Consider the following 19,934-nt stretch of genomic DNA (forward strand, 5'->3'; position numbering starts at 1 on the left):
TGACAGAATTAATATTGTGAAAATGTCAATGTTACCCAGGGCAATATACACGTTTAATGCAATCCATATCAAAATACCATGGACTTTCTTCAGAGAGTTAGAACAAATTATTTTAAGATTTGTGTGGAATCAGAAAAGACCCCGAATAGCCAGGGGAATTTTAAAAAAGAAAACCATATCTGGGGGCATCACAATGCCAGATTTCAGGCTGTACTACAAAGCTGTGGTCATCAAGACAGTGTGGTACTGGCACAAAAACAGACACATAGATCAGTGGAACAGAATAGAGAATCCAGAAGTGGACCCTGAACTTTATGGTCAACTAATATTCGATAAAGGAGGAAAGACTATCCATTGGAAGAAAGACAGTCTCTTCAATAAATGGTGCTGGGAAAATTGGACATCCACATGCAGAAGAATGAAACTAGACCACTCTCTTTCACCATACACAAAGATAAACTCAAAATGGATGAAAGATCTAAATGTGAGACAAGATTCAATCAAAATCCTAGAGAAGAACACAGGCAACACCCTTTTTGAACTCGGCCATAGTAACTTCTTGCAAGATACATCCACGAAGGCAAAAGAAACAAAAGCAAAAATGAACTATTGGGACTTCATCAAGATAAGAAGCTTTTGCACAGCAAAGGATACAGTCAACAAAACTAAAAGACAACCTACAGAATGGGAGAAGATATTTGCAAATGACATATCAGATAAAGGGCTAGTTTCCAAGATCTATAAAGAACTTATTAAACTCAACAGCAAAGAAACAAACAATCCAATCATGAAATGGGCAAAAGACATGAACAGAAATCTCACAGAGGAAGACATAGACGTGGCCAACATGCACATGAGAAAATGCTCTGCATCACTTGCCATCAGGGAAATACAAATCAAAACCACAATGAGATACCACCTCACACCAGTGAGAATGGGGCAAATTAACAAGGCAGGAAACAACAAATGTTGGAGAGGATGCAGAGAAAAGGGAACCCTCTTACACTGTTGGTGGGAATGTGAACTGGTGCAGCCACTCTGGAAGACTGTGTGGAGGTTCCTCAAACAGTTAAAAATAGACCTGCCCTACGACCCAGCAATTGCACTGTTGGGGATTTACCCCAAAGATACAAATGCAATGAAATGCCGGGACACCTGCACCCCGATGTTTCTAGCAGCAATGGCCACGATAGCCAAACTGTGGAAGGAGCCTCGGTGTCCAACGAAAGATGAATGGATAAAGAAGATGTGGTTTATGTATACAATGGAATATTACTCAGCCATTAGAAAAGACAAATACCCACCATTTGCTTCAACGTGGATGGAACTGGAGGGTATTATGCTGAGTGAAGTAAGTCAGTTGGAGAAGGACAAACATTATATGTTCTCATTCATTTGGGGAATATAAATAATAGTGAAAGGGAATATAAGGGAAGGGAGAAGAAATGTGTGGGAAATATCAGAAAGGGAGACAATGTAAAGACTGCTAACTCTGGGAAACGAACTAGGGGTGGTAGAAGGGGAGGAGGGCGGGGGGTGGGAGTGAATGGGTGATGGGCACTGGGGGTTATTCTGTATGTTAGTAAATTGAACACCAATAAAAAATAAATTTAAAAAAAATTTAGAGAGAGAAAAAAAAAAAGGTTTTCCACAACAAAGGAAATGGTTAATAAAGCTAAAAGGCAACCTACAGAATGGAAGGAGATATTTGCAAATGTCTAATCAGATAAAGGGCTAGTATCCAAAACCTGGAAGAACTTATCATACTCAACACTCAAAAAACAAATAATCAAGAAATGGGCAAAAGACATGAACAGACATTTCTCCAAAGACATACAAATGGCCAACAGACACATGAAACAATGCTCAACATCACTTGGCATCAGGGAAATACCAATCAAATCCATGAGATACCACCTCACATCTGTCAGAATGGCTAAAATGAACTCAGGAAACAACAGATGTTGGCGAGGATGTGGGGAATGGGGAACCCTCTTATACTATTGGTGGAAATGCAAACTCGTGCAGCCACTCTGGAAAATAGCATGGAGGTTCCTCAGAAAGTTAAAAATAGAGCTACCCTATGACCCAAAAAATGCATCCAATGGATACAAACAGTGAATCAAAGGGACACATACACTGCAATGTTTATAGCAACTGTGTCCACAATAGACAAAATATGGAAAGAGCCCAGATGTCCATCGACAGATGAATGGATAAAGAAGATGGAATATTACTCAGCCATTGAAAAGAATGAAATCTCGACATTTGCGATGACATGGATGGAACTACAGGGTATTATGCTAAGTGAAATAAGTCAGTCAGAGATAAATACCATATGATTTCACTCATAGCAGAATTTAAGAAACAAAACAGATGAACATAGGGGAAGGGAAGGAAAAATAAAATAAGATGAAAACAGAGAGGGAGGCAAACTTTAAGATATACTGAACTCTAGGAAACAAACTGAGGGTTACTGGAGAGGAGGGGGGTAAGTGGGTGATGGGCATTAAGGAGGGCACTTGATATAGTGAGCACTGGGTGTTATATGCAACTGATGAATCACTAAATTGTATCCCAGTAACTAATTTTTTTTAAAAACTCCCCCTGAATCAAAAGAAGATATGCTGAGCTTTATTTAAATACAAAAAAAGAATAAAATTTGACTACAGTTGAAAAAAATAGTGCCTGTAAATAACTTCCAGTATAGACACAAAGTAGGAATTTAGTTTCTTCAATTCAATTCAATTTACATTGAATGTACACTATTTTTAAAAAGTTAGAAGTACATAACAAAATGAGAATTTTAATAAAAATGTGTCATAAAAAAGTAGATGATCAAATGATGCAAGGAGGAGAAGGCAATGTACAGTTCAAAGGAAATTGTAACATTAAGAAAAGATGAGGATGTTCTGAAGGAAAGGCTATTTGCTAGTTACACAGTTTTATACAGTTAATATAAATCTGTTATGCATAAATTAAGTAAGGGCAATAATTGCCCTAAAATTGGTAATAAAACACACAAACTCACCTTTTCACTTACAAAAATGTTATAGTCCACTTTGTTTTGTTCTTCTATGCCTTGCTTATCTTCAGTGTTTTCATTCCTTAATTTATAAAGAAGATGTTGATATTCAACTGCAGATTCCAAAGGCTCGATTCCATAAGAAACATTTTCAAATTGCAGTATTCCTCTGTAAGATTAAGGATAAAAATATAAGTGCTTTTAATCAATTCTGTATTATAAAACTCTGACAGAATCCAAAAGAGGGAGAAGGAAGAAGAGGATAAAGGACATTTTCGAGCTCAATATTTTGACCCAAACTCTTTACATTTTGGAGATAATTTTGAAGAAACAAAAGATCTTCTGCAATCCACAAAATTAACTTTCCATTTGTTTCTCTATATAGTTTTAAATGCAGCAGAAATTATGTAATCCATTGCCACGTGTATAAGTATACAACATTATGGTGATCAAGGAGTTCCCTGCCCTCTAAGTCAGTGACTTAATGAAACCAATAGCAACTAGAAATCTTAATGAATTTCTCTCTGGATGTTACTGCTTTTGAGAAATGCTCACATTGCTTATAATAACAAAAGTATATGTAACAAGTAAAATTTTATTTATAAAAATAAAGTTTAGCAGTAATTATGAAAAGGCATGTATTATTAATTCTTTATGTACAGAGTCTGAATAAGAAATAAAAAGCAAGGCTTTTAAAGAGTAAATAACTTTTATAACTATTCTTCTCTGAATACAGGTTACAATTCAATGGGCTACTTCCCAAAACCAAATTTCGGAGTTCCACATAACAAGCACCAAGGAACACTTATTTGTTAAAATAAGGATCCTCTACTACGAAAATGAGGATGAAGAATTTCCTAACAGACTAGACAATTCTAGGTACTAAGAAGGAAACCCTACCATTGTTAACAAGCATTAAGAGTGTGATATTACTAGAAAAATGTGTACTATATTAGTAATTATCTGTTTATACAGAATTTGCCTCCTCTCCTGAAAGTGATTTTCCTTGAAAAAAAAAAAAAAAAAAAAGTCTGCCTGCCTTGTTTATCTTTATTTCTCTTTATATCTCCAAATGCTAGGCCAGTAGGTGACACATGGTATGTACAAAAAATATCCATTTGCTGAAAAAATAAGCTATCCTAAACAGCTCCTCCAACTTGCTGTAGTCATTTAAATTCATTTCTGTAGCTAAGAAAGAATAAGATACAGCAGAATGAGGAGACTAGGAAATCTAAACCTTCAAGGTTAGAAACGTCTCTGGTCAGCAAAGAAAGTGTTCAGAGGAGGATACCACTGCCTTATCTCCACATGGGAATCCTCTTGAAGCTCCAAACTGAATATAAATATAACAAATTCACTGCCACCAAATATCATTAACTACAACGTTCATATATCACTGACAGAAGATAAATAACCTTAATCCAGAGCATGTGCTGAGCGTGACAACAGAATTCGGATAGCCTTCAATATGTCCCTGGTAGTAGCACTGAGCCTAGGAAAGAAAAAAAGGAAGTGGTTATTTAAGATTGACAGAACTGCCTAATGATTTCTTATTTTTATACTTGCTAGAACTTTCTGAATGTTTTCACAGGCTACACAGTTTATATATCAGTATGAATAAAGTGACATTCATGAAAAGTTTCCCTATATTTGTCACATTCACTATATTAGCTACTTTTCTGATTAATATTTGGGATTATCATTTTATATCCTGCTTCCAAAGTATTATCCCATATTTTAGGTTAAATGGTTTTCTAATACATAAATTTATGTCATCGATTAAAAGATAAAGGTTATTAATCTGGATTACTTTAAAAATCTAATATTCTTCTAAAAAGAAACACCTAAAAATTAAGGGTGCAGGAAAATTAAAGAACTAGAAAATGAAACACCATATCAACACAAACTTAAAATGATTCTGAAGCTATCCTAATACAGGAAATGAAGACTTTAAAATAAGAAGAATTACTAATGATAGAGACATTTTATAATGAAAAGAGTTTCAACTGATCAGGAAGATATGATATTCCAAATTTGAATTCACTTACTACATAGTTTCAAAACATAAGAGCTCAAATTGAAAGGATAATAAAAATAGAGAAATGCATAATCATAATAGAAGATACATTTCTGTAACTGATAAATCATGCATTCAGAATCTACAGATTTGAAGAGCATATTAGCAACTTAATATAGGTAGAATAAAAACCTTAGAATGCACTTTCTTTTTAAAAAACATGGAACATTTACAAAAATGAAACCATGTTCTGGGCCATGAAGCAAGACAAGAAATTTTAAAGAACTTGAATCATACAAAGTTTGGTCTCTGACCACAGTAGAATTAAGCTAGAGATATAGCAAACATCATCACAGGAAGGAAAAAAGGAGAGGAGGAAGATTATGTAATTTCCAAAATTCAGTAGTGCTATAAATTTTGGTGGTAATCAATATAAGATTTCTTATTAACACACTGCTTTATACTGCAACTACGGGGAGGAAGAAAGAGCAAGGAAATTTATAGTCCTATCCAATAAAAGTGAAGCAACTTGGTATTCAAATTCAATCTTTCAACAAATTTTTGTCATGCTAACTATGTGCCAGGCATTTTTCTAGGCACTGGAGATACATCAGTGAATAAAATAGACTAAAATAAAATCCCTGACCTCGTGAAGATTATATTGAGAATGGGGAAACAGAAAATAAATAGATGGCACATCGTATATTGATAACCACCATAGAGAAAAACAAAACAAAGAGCACACTAAGGGTTAAGAGTGAAATTTAAGAAGTTAGAAGAAGTTAAATAGTCAGGGACTAATACGGTAATTTTAAGCAAAGACCTTAAGGAAAGGGAATCTTGGAAAAGAGCAAGCATCTAGATCAGAAAAAATAGAAAGTGCAACATCTTGAAGGGAGAACATGTCTGGTCTGTTGAAGAACAGCAAGAAGACCAATGTAGCTGGACCAGAATGAGCAAAGTAGACAGTATAAGAAGTGAGGTCAGTCAGATAAAGAGGACTAGTTTGTATATAGGCTGCTGGATATTGAAATGACTTTGATTTTCACTTTGTGAACAAGTCAATCACCATGGAGGATTCCGAGCACAGAAATGACATAATGTGCCTAGGCTTTGAGAGGATTGATCTGTTTGTCATGTTGAAAATCAACTGAGGGGATGGGCAAGGTATAGAAACAAGGAGATTAGTCAGTAAGTTATAGCAATAATCTAAGCATTTACTTGGAAAAGAGTGCTATCAGTGGATTGAGACAAAGAAGAAGGTGAATCTGGCTATATATAATTTAAAGGGTAAGGTCAATAAGATTTATTGATGGATGGAATGGGGGTTAAAAAAAAGGTTTAAAATGTATGATTTTGTATCCAGCAATATTTATGTTTGCTTTTATTAGTCTTTAATTTTATTCATTTATTCAACAAAATATAAATAAACTAATTAATTAATTAAATGGTGTCTATGTTCTATGCAGAGAGGAAGCGTTTAGTCCATCTAGTTTGTCTTTAATTTGCCAAGACTTCAGAAAAGGCTAATAATGAAGGAAATGAGACAATAAATGAATACTTAAATTTATCCCCTATGAATACAGTGTTCTGTATTAGGAAAACATTTATTCAATGTAAAAAAGGTTTAAAAAATTTGTAAAATATAGAACTTAAATCTTACCTGAATATCTGAAGGATGAGAATTCACAGACCCTTGATTATATAAATAAACCATAAAATTATGTGCTAAAAAAAACCTGAATATAAAAAAGAAAGAATATTAAGTTATTCTTTTTTTTAAAGTTATTCTTTTTGAAACATACAAAGCAGTGCTCAGCAAACTAACACCTTCAAGCCAAATCTGACCTATTCTGTCTTTGTAAATAAAGTTTTATTGGAACACAGTTACATCCATTAATTTATGTATGGCCCATGGCTGTTTTCAAGCTACAGTAGCAGAATTGAGTTATTTTAATAGTGATAATATGGTCCTCAAAGCCTGAAATATTTACTATCTGGGCCTTTATAATAAGTCTGCAAATCCAACAAAAGGAGTATTTTCTTTTGACATATAATAATTTATATTCAAAGCAATACATACTCAAAATAATTTTCCTATTTTAATGAACTCCTTTATTTTTTATTTTAATTAACTCCTTTAAAATAAGAAAAGACTACAAGATGAGAAAAAAGGCATTTAAAAAAATTTTTTTATGTAATGAATTTTTTTTTAAGATTTTATTTATTTATTCATGAGAGACACAACACAGAGAGAGAGAGAAAGAGAGAGGCAGAGACACAGGCAGAGGGAGAAGCAGGCTCCATGCAGGGAGACTGATGTGGGACTGGATCCCGGGTCCCTAGGATCACATCCTGGGCTGATGGCGGTGCTAAACCGCTGAGCCACCTGGGCTTCCCGGCATTTTAAAATTTACAAAGATATGAACTAGATGTAGGATTATGAAAGTTTACCATTTTCTCATTCTTTCAAAGTTTCACTAGCATGCATATATATTTCCTTTATAATGAAGTAGAAGGGTATTGTGTAAAAGTCATATTAATCTGAATGTAGATACTGAAACTACAAGTCCAAGTTTTAACCTTCTCTGGTATCATTGCCTTTACTTATTATCCTACTCCAGGTATGTTTCCTCAACTCATGGTCACTCCTCAATCCAATGTAGCATAATTAGATCACCCAGGACTAGCTAGTTGAGAATCCTCCACTAAAAGTGATTTCATATTGTCAAATCCACAAGAGTTTGAAATCAAGTAAAACTACTCTGACACATATGTAACTGTTGACCCCGCTTCCCTTCTTTAAATCATCTACTCTTCATTTCAATGACACCATTTCCACCTGGATTCCCTAATATCTTTCTGTATACTTTTATGAGTCCTACTGGTCTGAGTCCTTGCTTCTTCCTTTACGTGCTCCCATGGCATTCAATTCTGGGTTGTTTTTGCTTCTCACCTCTGATATTCACTCCTACCTCTACAGATTTATCTTGTTCATTTCTGGTGCTTCATTTATACCTATATAAATAGGTGGCACACTCATATTCTAAATTGAATCTATCAACTGGACATTTCTCTTGAGATATCCCACAAGCACTTCATATTTAACATTTTTTAAACTGAGCCTATATTTTTCCCGACTCAGATCTGTTTCCCTTCTCCTTCACTGCCACACCAAATCTCTACCACTATATTCAATGTTAGCTCATTTTTTCCTGCCACCTCAGTATATACCTCAAAGTTGTAAATAATTTCCTAATTATCATTATGCTATCATAATCATTATGCAAGTAATTTCTCAAAAAATTGCACACATGCTCTACAACCATCTACTAAATTCCAGTTCCTATAATTTTTACCACCAGTTCAAATGTAATGTGAGTTCTCTCACTTTCCCACTTATATACTTGAAAAGATCTTTGAGTTGTCATTTACCATATTCTTCTTCCCTTCTGTCTAAAAGAGTAGGTTAATTCTTCTTTTACTCAATGCTATACTTTGGCAGTTTACACAATGAATCACTTTGTTTATATATATCTCTCTAAGAAACTTCCACTCAGCCAATAAACTTTGTTTCTTCTTTCTTAAGCAGTCATCTGTACCTGTTTCTTCTTTTTCTGCCAAACATTTTTGAAAATATTTACAACTTACTACCTTAAGTTTCTCACAATCCACCTCTCCCTAATACCATACAGTATATTTCTATAACCAAAATTTAACTGAAACTATCCTATTGAAAGTCAAAAATTAATTCTAAGCCATCTTTTCTCTACATGAGAGAAAATTTTCATGGCTTCTCGGTTTCCATGATAGAATTAAACCCTACAGAAAGTTATTTCAATTATGTTCTCAATTCCCTGAAGGACAGCACACGCTAGCACTATTTTCCATAAACTATACACCAGCTCACACAAGTGTATAATCTCATTCCATATTAAATTCCTTAGTCCAGGCCTGTCTTCCTGATCAAACCCTGATATACTTACAGACTTAAAACTTCTTATTCCAACATTCTGCCCTGATTATATAGGTCCTTCTAGTTTTTTCAACAACAAAATCTTATAATCTTCTTATTTTTTTCTATTCCTAACCCCTCTATTCACAAAAGACCACTTGAGGCATTAGAACCAAAAATTTAAGTAATTCACAGGAAAGCATCTGTTTTTCTGAAACAACTAAAATGTTTACTAACAACTAAATTAATTATTTTTAACACTCCATTTTTATTATAAGTAAAAACATATCAATAAAATTAAATACAAAACTAAATGAATAAAAAAATTACCTTTGCTTAAGGTGTATAGTGTACGGCTTCTCATCTGTTGTAATAATATAGGATATCTGTTCCTAGAGAATCCAGAACAACTGAGATGAAGATCAATGTAATAGCAGCAAAACAATTTTACATCAATAAATTCCTCCAATCTCTAAAATGTCTTGATGAAAATGTCTCAGAATACATGTGATTTAAAATTTGCAACAGTATATCAAAAATTATAACACGTATTTATTACATATGTATATATATGTATTTATTATATAATCCATTCTTACTATTTCCACAAAAATAAGCCTAACCTAAGGATTTATAAAGGATTAGAAATCTATATATAATTGAATTTTAAGTTCTTCTGTAATTAGAGACCACGTGCTATGCTATAATGTCCCTTTATGTAGCATCTTTGGGATAATAAGGTATCCTATGTATCAGCAAAGCTTATCCTATCAGGCACAAAAGATATTTAACTGTTTTCTTAAAATGTATCACCTGCTTCCTGTATTTTTAAATAGAAGATTCTTAAAAAAATAAATAAATAAAAATAAAAATAAATAAAATAAAAAAAAAGAAGATTCTTGAACAAAATTTGGTATTGTTTTTGACTCTACCATTACTATCCTCAAGTTAAAACATGGATAATAGTAAGTTGTAATATCACTAAGTTACTGAACCTGAGTATTTTATCCAGCCAAAGAGAATATATAAAAATCAAGAATTAGAGCATCGCTAAAAAGAAAACTTATTTAAAATATATTACAACCAAAATGATACAAATACCAAAACACAGAAAAAGATAAGCCTTCCAGGATCTGTGACTGTCAGCCATGCCAACCCACAAAAACCCCAAAAGGGGCAGCAGAGAGAGAGCCTGGTAGTTTGGGATCCCTGCAACTCCAACAAACAGACTGGGGGTAAACATCTCGTCTGACTGCAGGCCCTGCCCATCAAAGAAAATTTCTCTGGGGACAACACAGGGACAGCACCCTGCAGGGCACGGAGACTGCAGTTCTGACAAACATCTGGTCTGACTCAATTCAAGTCCAAGGAGGACCTAGACTGGCCCCTTAATAACACAGGGACCAAACATTGCCCACAAAAGGCAAAGAGAGCCATTACAGACAATTGGACCAAAGGCAAACACGTCTCAATCACAACATTAGGACACATGTAACACAAATAAGAAAACAGTTACATAACAAGGGAAATCTCATAAGGCTATCAACTGACTTATCACCAGAAACTGCAGGCTGAAAGAGACTGGCATGATATATTCAAAGTGTTAAAAGGAAGAAAATCTGCAGCCAAGAATAGTCTATCCATCAAGGATATCACACAGAAGGAGAGACCAAGAGTTTCCCAGATGAACAAATGTTAAAGGAATCCATCATGACTAAATCAGCCTTAAAAGAAATGGTAAAGAAAATACTTTGCCTGGAAAGGAAAAGACCGAAAGCAAGAGTAAGGAGATGCACAGGTGGCTCAGTGGTTAAACAACTGCCTTTGGTGAGCCCAGAGTCCCGGGATCGAGTCCTGAATTGGGCTTCCTGCATGGAGCCTGCTTCTCCCTCTGCTTATGTCTCTGCCTCTCTCTTTCTCTCTGTGTATCTATCATGAATAAATAAATACAATCTTAACAAAAACAAAAAGCAAAAACAAAAGCAAGAGTAGGAAAAGTAGGAAAGAAAAAAATTTCACAGGTACATATAAACATAATAAAAGTAGTAGATCGATCACTTCTAAAACCAATGAGAAGATTAAAACACAAAAGCAGTAAAACCAGTCAAAAGACTCAAAATTAAAAAAAGATTCATAACATAAAAAGATGTAAATTATACATCATATATCTAAAATGTGAGGGGAAGGAATAAAAAATTCTGTGCTTTCATGTGTTCAAACTCAAGCAACTATCAACTTAATACAGAACTCCAATAAATATAGGATGTTATATCATGAACCTAATGATAACAACAACACATCAAATATTTATAATAGATATGCAAAAAATAGAAATCCAAGCATTTCACTAAAGACAGCCATCAAACAAGAGAGCAAGAGAAGAACAGAACAGAGAAGAATTACAAAAAAATCTAGAAAACAAGACACAAAATGGCATCAAGTACATAACTATCAATAATTACTTTGAATGTAAATGAACTCCAATCAAAAGGCACAGGGTAACAGAATGGATTAAAAGGCAAGATGTATATACTGCCTATAAGACACTCATTTCACATGTAAAGACACATGCAAATTCAAAGTGAAGGGATGGGAAAACATTTATCATGCAAATGGAAGTGAAAAGAAAGCGAGGGCAGCAATAATTATAGCAGACAAAATAGATTTTAAAACAAAGACTGTAACAAGAGACAAAGGACACTACATAATAATAAAATGAACAGTCCAACAAGGAGATATTACAATTGTAAATATTTATGTACCAAACATGGGAGTACCCAAATGCTTACATAAAGCAACTATTAACATACATTAAGAAAGAAATCAATAATAATAATACAGTAATAGTAGGGTACTTTAACATTCCAATTGTGGGGCACCTGGGTGGCTCACTGGTTAAGTGTCTGCCTTCAGCTCAGGTCCTGATCCCAGGGTACTGGGATCAAGTTTCGCATTGGGCTCCCTACAGGGAGCCCACTTCTCCCTCTGCCTATGTCTCTGCCTCTCTTTGTGTGTCTCTCATGAAAAAATAAATAAAATCTTTTAAAAATTAAAAAAAAAAACATTTGCATCAATTGATATATCACCCAAACACAAAATCAATAAGGAAACAGTGGCTTTAAATGACACATAGGACAAGATGGAAGTAACAGATATGTTCAGAATGTTCCATCCTAAAAAGAGAAGAAGGGACACCTGGGTGGCTCAGTGGTTGAGCGTCTGCCTTTGGCTCAGGGCATGATTCCCGTCCCGGGATCGAGTCCCATATCGGGTTCCCTGCGTGGAGCCTGCTTCTCCTTCTGCCTGTGTCTCTGCCTTTCTGTGTCTCTCATGAATAAATAAATAAAATCTTTTAAAAAAAAAGAGAGAGAGAGAGAGAGAGAGAAGAATACACAATCTTTTTAAGTACAATTGAAATATTCTCCAGAAAAGATTATGTTAGGCTATAAAATAGGTTTCAACAATTCCAAAAAGACTGATATCATATCATGCATCATTTCTCACCACAATGCTATGAAACTAGACATCAACTGCAAGAAAAAATCTATAAAGAACATAAATACATGGAGGTTAAACAACATACTACTAAGCAATGAATGGATCAACCAATAAATCAAAGGGGAAATAAAAAAAATATATGGAGACAAATGAAAATGAAAACACAGCAGTCCAAAATCTTTGGAATGCAGCAAAAACTGTTCAAAGAGGAAAGATTTTAGCAATACAGGCCTACCTCAAGAAGTAAGAAAAATTTCCAATTAACAACCTAACTTTATATCTAAAGGAGCTAGAAAAAGAACGATTCTCTTATTGTTTGACAATAGGCCCCAAAATAACAGAAGGAAGGAAATAATAGAGATTAGAGCAGAAATAAATGAAATATAAATTTAAAAAAAAACCAAACAGATCAGTGAAACCAGGAGCTAGTTCTTTAAAAACATAAACAAAATTGATAAACCTTTAGCCAGAATAAAAAAAAAAAGGAACACTGAAATAAACAAAATCAGAAATGAAAGAGGAGAAATAACAACCAACACCACTGAGATACAGAAAAATATTATGAAAAATTTTATGCCAACGAATTGGACAACTTAGAAGAAATGGATAAATTTTTTTTAAAGATTTTATTTATTCATGAAATGGATACATTTCTAAAAACAACCAAATCAGTAATCAAAAAACTCCCAACAAATAAAATTCCAGGACCAGATGACTTCACAGGTGAATTCTAGCAAACATTTAAAGTTAATAGCTATTCTTCTGAAACTACTCCAAAAAGTAAAGAAGAAGGAAATGTTCCAAATTCATTCTGGGGCCAGCACTACCCTAATAACAATACCAGAAAAAGTCACTACAAAAAAAAGAAAACTACAGGCCAATATCTCTGATGAACATACATGTAAAAATGCTCAACAAAATATTAGCAAGACAAATTCAACAATACATTTAAAAAATCACTCATTACAATCAAGTGGAATTTATTTCTGGGTTACAAGGGTGGTTTAATATTCCAAATCCACCAACATAGTATATCACATTGAAAATAGAAAGGATAAATACTATATCATCGTTTAAATAAATGCAAAAAAATGTACTTGACAAAGTACAACAGTCATTCATAATAAAACCCCCAACACAGAAGGTTTACAGGGAACATGCCTCAACATAATAATGAAAAATTAAACATCAACACCTAACATCATACTCAATGATGAAAAATTGAGAGCTTTTCCCCCAACTAAGTTCAGAAACAAGACCCGGATGTCCACTCTTATTACTTTTATTCAACATAGTACTGGAGGTCCTAGCCACAGCAATAAGAAAAGGAAAAGGCATAAAAGGCATTAAAACTGATAAGGAATAAGTAAAACTTTATTTGCAGATGACATGATACCATAGAGAGAAAACCCTAAAGACTATCAAAATATATCAAAATACTACTAGAATAGATAAATGAATTCAGTAGAGTTGCAGGATAAAAAAATCAAAGTACAGAAATCTGTTGCATTTCTAAACACTAATAATAAAGTAGCAGAAGGAGAAATTAAGAAAACAATCCCATTTACAATTATACCTAAATAATAAAATATATAGAAATATAAACTTAACTAAAGAGTTGAAAGACCTGTACTCCGAAAACTATAAAGCAGTGATGAAAAAAACTAAAATAATAGAGACAAATGGAACAATACTCCATGCTCATGAATTGGGAGAATCGATAATGTTAATATTACTATCCAAAGTAATCTATAGATTTAATGCAACACCAGCATTTTTATCACAGTACTAGAACAAATAATCCTAAAATTTGTGTAGAACCACAAAAGACTCTGAATAGCCATAGCAATCTTGAAAAAGAAAAGGAAAGCTGGAGGAATCACAATCCCAGTTTTTAAACTCTACTACAAAGCTGTAGTAATTAAAACAGCATAGTACTGGCACAAATATAAACACATAGATCAACAGAACAGAATAGAGAGCACAGAAATAAGCCTACAACTGTAGGGTCAATTAATCTTTCACAAGCAGGAAAGAATATGCAATGCAAAAAAGACAGTCTCTTCAACATTGGTGCTAAGAAAACTGGACAGCCATATGCAAAAAAATGAGACTGGACCACTACCTTACACCATATACAAAAATAGACTCAAAATGGATTAAAGACCTAAATACGATGAGACCTGAATACATAAAACTTCTAGAAGAAAACACAGGCACTAGTCTCTTTGACATCAACTATAGAAACATTTTTCTATATAGGTCTCCTCTGGCAAAAGAAACAAAAGCAAAATTAAACTAGTGGGACTATACCAAAATAAAAAGCTTCTGCACAGCAAAAGGAACAATCAACAAAACAAAAAGACAACCCATCAAGTGGGAGGAGATATTTGCAAATGGTATATCCAATAAGGGGTTAATATCCAAAATGTATAAAGAACTTAACACAACACCAAAAAAACTCAAATAATCCAATTTAAAAATGGGCACTAGACATGAACACACATCTCTCCAAAGAAGACATACAGATGGACAACAGTTGCATGAAAAGATGCTCAACATCACTCACCATCAGAAAATGCAAATCAAAACCACAATGAGATACCAGCTCAGACCAGTCAGAATGGCTAAAATAAAAAACACAAGAAACAACAAGTGTTGGCAAGTAGGTAGAAAAAAAGAACCCCATGCACTGTTGGTAAGAGCCACTGTGGAAAACAGTAGGGAGGTTCCCCAAAAAATTAAGAATGGAATAACCATATGATCCAGTAATTTCACTACTAGGTATTTATCCAAAGAATACAAAAACACTAATTTGAAAAGATATATATGCCCCTATATCTGTTGCAGCATTATTTGTAGTAGCCAAGATATGGAAGGAACCCAAGTGCCCATCGATAGATGAATGGATAAAGATTATGTGATACATATACACAATAGAACATTACTCAGCCATAAAAAAGAATGAAGTCTTGTAATTTGCAATAACATGAATGGATGTAGAAGGTATAAGGCAAAGTGAAATAAGTCAAAGAGAGACAAATACTATATGATTTCGTTCATATATGGAATTAAAGAAACAAAACAAAGAAAAAGAGACAAACAAAAAGCAGACCTTTAAATACAGAGAACAAACCATTGTTTTCCAGAGAGGAGGTGGATGGGAGGGTAGGTGAAACAGGAAGGGTTGATTAAGAGTATACTTACCATGATGAGCAAGGAGAATCACTATATTGTATACTTGAAGCTAATATAACACTGCATGTTAATTATACTGGAATTAAATAAATAAAGAGAACGAAAACAAGAATTCAAAAAGATGTATGTACCTTATGTTTACTGCAGGGCTATTTATAGTAGTCAAGATATGGAAGCAATGTAAGTGTCCATTGATAAATGAATAGGTAAAGAAAATGTGCTGTACACACACACACACACACATCCTAGAATATAGGATGAAATCTTGTCATTTGTGACAACATGCATAGACTGTGAGGGCATTATGCTAAGTGAAATAAATCAGACTGACAAAGACAGAGACCATATGATTTCACTCATATGAGGAATCTAAAAAACAAGTGAAAAAACAAACAAAAAGCAGAACTGGACCTGTAAATACAAAGAACAGACTGATGGTTGCCAGAGGGAAGAGGGTTTAAGGGATGAGCAAACTGCTTGAAGGGGAGTAGAAGATAGAGGCTTTCATTTTTATGGAATAAGTCATGAAAATAAAAGGTATAGGAAGGGAATATAGCCAATGATATTGTAATAGTGTTGTATGGTGACAGATAGTAGCTATACTTGTGGTGAGCATAGCATCATTTATAGAGATGTTGAATTACTATGTTGTACACCCAAAACTAATGTAACATTGTGTGTCAACTACACTTAAAATTAAAATATTTTTTAAAAAGAGATTGTCCTTAACCATTTTGGGAAAAATTATTCTCTTCATCTGAATCATCTAGATATTACTCAGATAAGAATTATCTTCTACATCATTTTTTATTTGAACTTTTAAAACTCTTACCATAAGCAATGACAAATGTTAGACAAAACACAACATTCTGATCTACATATTTGCTTTTACTATAAAAACTTTAAATTCAATGTCAGTAGTAATATTGCATAGTTCTATTCATTCTATAATGGGGTTGATATCTTTAATTGCTATTTTTTAAAATAAAAATTTCATATGATATTGTGAAAAATATTGCTTACATTTTCTACTTCTGAATTACCACTTGTATTTGCTTGGATTTTTTCTGGAACTACAATTTGTAGAAAAGAACTTTGTGAACCTGAAGAAAGATAAAAGGCAATAAGTATGTCTTATATGTGACTAAGTATTTGTTCAAGTTGTTTTGTAGAACTCACTTATGTACATATGAGTCATCACTATGTACTCCTACAAAAATCTTGAAAACACTTACTTTAAAAACAGACAAGATAGTTATGAAAGCCCAAAAAAAGGACTGCACATGGGGACAGGGGCATAGTATTAAACTTACACAGAATTTGCTGCTCCTGAGGAAAACAGAACAGAGCAAAAAATAATCAAAGATATATTTCAAGAAAATTTTCCTGAAATAAAAGATTTGAAACCATGGACTAGAAAGTACACTGAATTCAGGAATAACTGATAATAATTAAAACAGACATATTCTACTAAAGTTATTGGGTATTTAAGATAAAGATCCTACAGGCTTATGAGAAAAAAGAAAGAAAAAGAAAATCATACTGGGCATTAGGCAGTAAAGCAGGCAAGCTTGAGAATTTTTACATTATCCAACATCAAAAAACTGAAGAACAATGTCTTTATTTTTATAAGTTTTTATTTAAGTTCAAGTTAGTTACATGTTAACATTAGCCTCAGGTGTACAAAAGAGGGATTCAATACTTCCAATCAACACCCAGTGCTATCGCAGCAAGTACAGACTCCTTAGTCCCCATCACCTATTTAACACATGCCTCCTCCCCCCACCTACCTCCCTTCTGGTAACCATCCTCAGAAAGGATCTGTTTCTTGGGTTTGCCTCTCTTTTCCCCCACTTTGCTCATTTGCTTTGTTTTTTTAAATTCCACATAGTGAAATCATATGTTAATCACCTTTCTCTGACAGATTTATATCAGTCAGCATACTACTTACTCTCTAGCTCCATCCATGTTATTGTTAATGACAAGATTTTGTTCTCTTTTTTTATGGATGAGTAATATTTCCTTGTTACTTCTTCTTCTCAGATATTGGGTTAAGGTTAGGGCTTATAGCCAATGTTAGGTTTAGGATTAAGGTTGGGGCCAGGATGAGGGTATGTACCTGGTATCCTATTTAGAGAACTCTCAAGAAGGTTCAATTTAAGGTTAGGTTTATGGTTGGGGGTTAATGTTAGAGTGAAGGTTAGGATTAGGGTTAGATTTTAGGGTAAGTTTAGGGGTTAAGGCTAGGGTTAGGATTTATAGTTAGGGTTAGGGGTTAACAGTTAAGATTGGCATTAGAGGGCTAGGCTAGGGGGTTACTGGGTTTATATTAATTAAAGAAGATGTCACTTGAATGATGGTTTATACACAGTGTAGTTTCAGTGTGAAACACAAGGCTCTTCCCTTATGCTTCTACATATCCATTTACAAACATATATATATATTAATGAAAGAAAATATTACTTGAACAATGTATTATACACAGTGTAGTTTCAATGAAATAAGCACAGGGCTCTTTCCATGCTCCTAACACATGTTTACAAACACTAGTATCTTAATGAAAGAAGGTGTTACATGAAACACATTATACTCCATGCATTTCATTCAAGTAAGAATAGGTCTATCCCCACACGCTTTTACACATACATTTACAAACACACATACATCAATGAAAAAGATACTACTTGAATGATGGTTTACATACAGTGTAGTCCCAATGAGAAGCATATAGCTATCTATGCATATGTATAGAAACTTTAATAGAAAGCTGATACTTGAAAGATTAATTATATGCAGAGTGGTTTCAGAGTGTTAAGTATATGGATATTCCCATATGCTTCTACACATTCCTATAGAAAAGAAAATGGGGGCTCTGAAACTTCATACCCAGCAAAATTTTCATTCAAATACAGAGGCAAAAGAGATGTATTCACAAGCAAAATCTTAAGGAAACTAGTTCAACGTGCCTGTCACCAAAGCCAGAGAAACTTCTCCAAATGAAGATACCAATAGAGTTAAAGTAAAAGGTTAGTAGTAGGTATTAAATAAATATATAATAAGGCTAAAACAACCATGAGAATTATATTTATTTAGTAGAGAGCAAATGATATAGACATAACAACATATATAATAATGTCAGGCAGTAAAAAGAGGAATACCATATGTGCATACTGATTTCCTTAAATTTATTGCAATGTGGTCCAAAAAGAATTGTGATTAAAGTTGAAAATCAAGTGCTAGAAATACATATTATTCAATTGCATAACAGTATAGAAGAACTAAGATTTAAAATAACCAGTCAGGGATCCCTGGGTGGCGCAGTGGTTTGGCGCCTGCCTTTGGCCCAGGGCGCGATCCTGGAGACCCGGGATCGAATCCCACATCAGGCTCCGGGTGCATGGAGCCTGCTTCTCCCTCTGCCTGTGTCTCTGCCTCTCTCTCTCTCTCTCTCTGTAACTATCATAAATAAATAAAAATTAAAAAAAAATAAAATAAAATAACCAGTCATATAATTAAGGGGCGAACAGGATGTGGGAAGAAGTAGTAAGATACTACATTTTCTAATTATTCACAATGAGGAATCACTATTATTGCCTAAATAACAAATTTATTATGTAAAACCCTATAGATATTCCAAATTGAGAAGAAAGAATTTACACAAATGCATCCAGAAAATAAACCAAATCAGATTTTTTCAGTGACTTTACCAAAACAAAAGTATGAAATCAGAGGAGTATTACATAATTACGAAGCTCTAAGATCAAAAATCTCAGTCTTAGCAACAAGTCTAAGTAGGATGAAATAGCCAACTAAAAGAAAAATTTTCGTCTGCTTTCAGCTCAGGTTGTGATCCTGGGGTCCCAGGATCAAATCCCACATCTGGCTTCCCGCAGGAACCTGCTTCTCTCTCTGCATATGTCTCCATGTCTCTCATGAATAAATAAATAAAACCTTTTAAAAAAGAAAAATCTTCATATTGGATCTACAAAATCAAAACCCAATTACTCAGACCTTGTATGGAATATTAAATACTTGCTCTAAGCTAATTTTTAAGGACTTAAAATATAACTGTGGTTCACTTCAGGAAAAGATGGATGCTTACAAGACGACTGGTGGTACCTCAAATTTAGGGTCAAATCTGAGTTTCCCATGGGTCTGTGAATTCCTCCTATCATAATATGCCCAATTATGGAACAGCATGTGGAAACAGATATAATCAATATCTTGTGGAATCCCCACTT

The 19,934-nt window shown here is 33.8% G+C and overlaps 1 protein-coding gene across 7 annotated transcripts in view; it reads right to left on the reverse strand.

Moving 5' to 3' along the window:
• The window catches only part of ADAM32 (ADAM metallopeptidase domain 32), a 182,675-nt gene that overhangs the window by 156,039 nt on the left and 6,702 nt on the right, over positions 1-19,934 (reverse strand). For 6 of the 7 annotated variants that reach the window (XR_005371453.1, XM_038560019.1, XM_038560017.1 and 3 more), the window contains exons 2-6: positions 16,717-16,796; positions 9,328-9,389; positions 6,706-6,781; positions 4,441-4,517; positions 3,032-3,194 (exon numbers count right to left, since the gene is read on the reverse strand). Coding sequence is in view for 6 of the 7 variants with exons in the window: in XM_038560019.1 (XP_038415947.1) it covers positions 3,032-3,194; positions 4,441-4,517; positions 6,706-6,781; positions 9,328-9,389; positions 16,717-16,796 (458 nt within the window). In the remaining variant the exon portion in view is untranslated. The remainder of the gene's footprint in view (positions 1-3,031; positions 3,195-4,440; positions 4,518-6,705; positions 6,782-9,327; positions 9,390-16,716; positions 16,797-19,934) is intronic. The other variant, XM_038560021.1, reaches the window with a different exon arrangement.

Source organism: Canis lupus, chromosome 16 (genome assembly GCF_011100685.1).
Source record: "Canis lupus familiaris isolate Mischka breed German Shepherd chromosome 16, alternate assembly UU_Cfam_GSD_1.0, whole genome shotgun sequence".
Taxonomy (NCBI): Eukaryota; Metazoa; Chordata; class Mammalia; order Carnivora; family Canidae; genus Canis; species Canis lupus.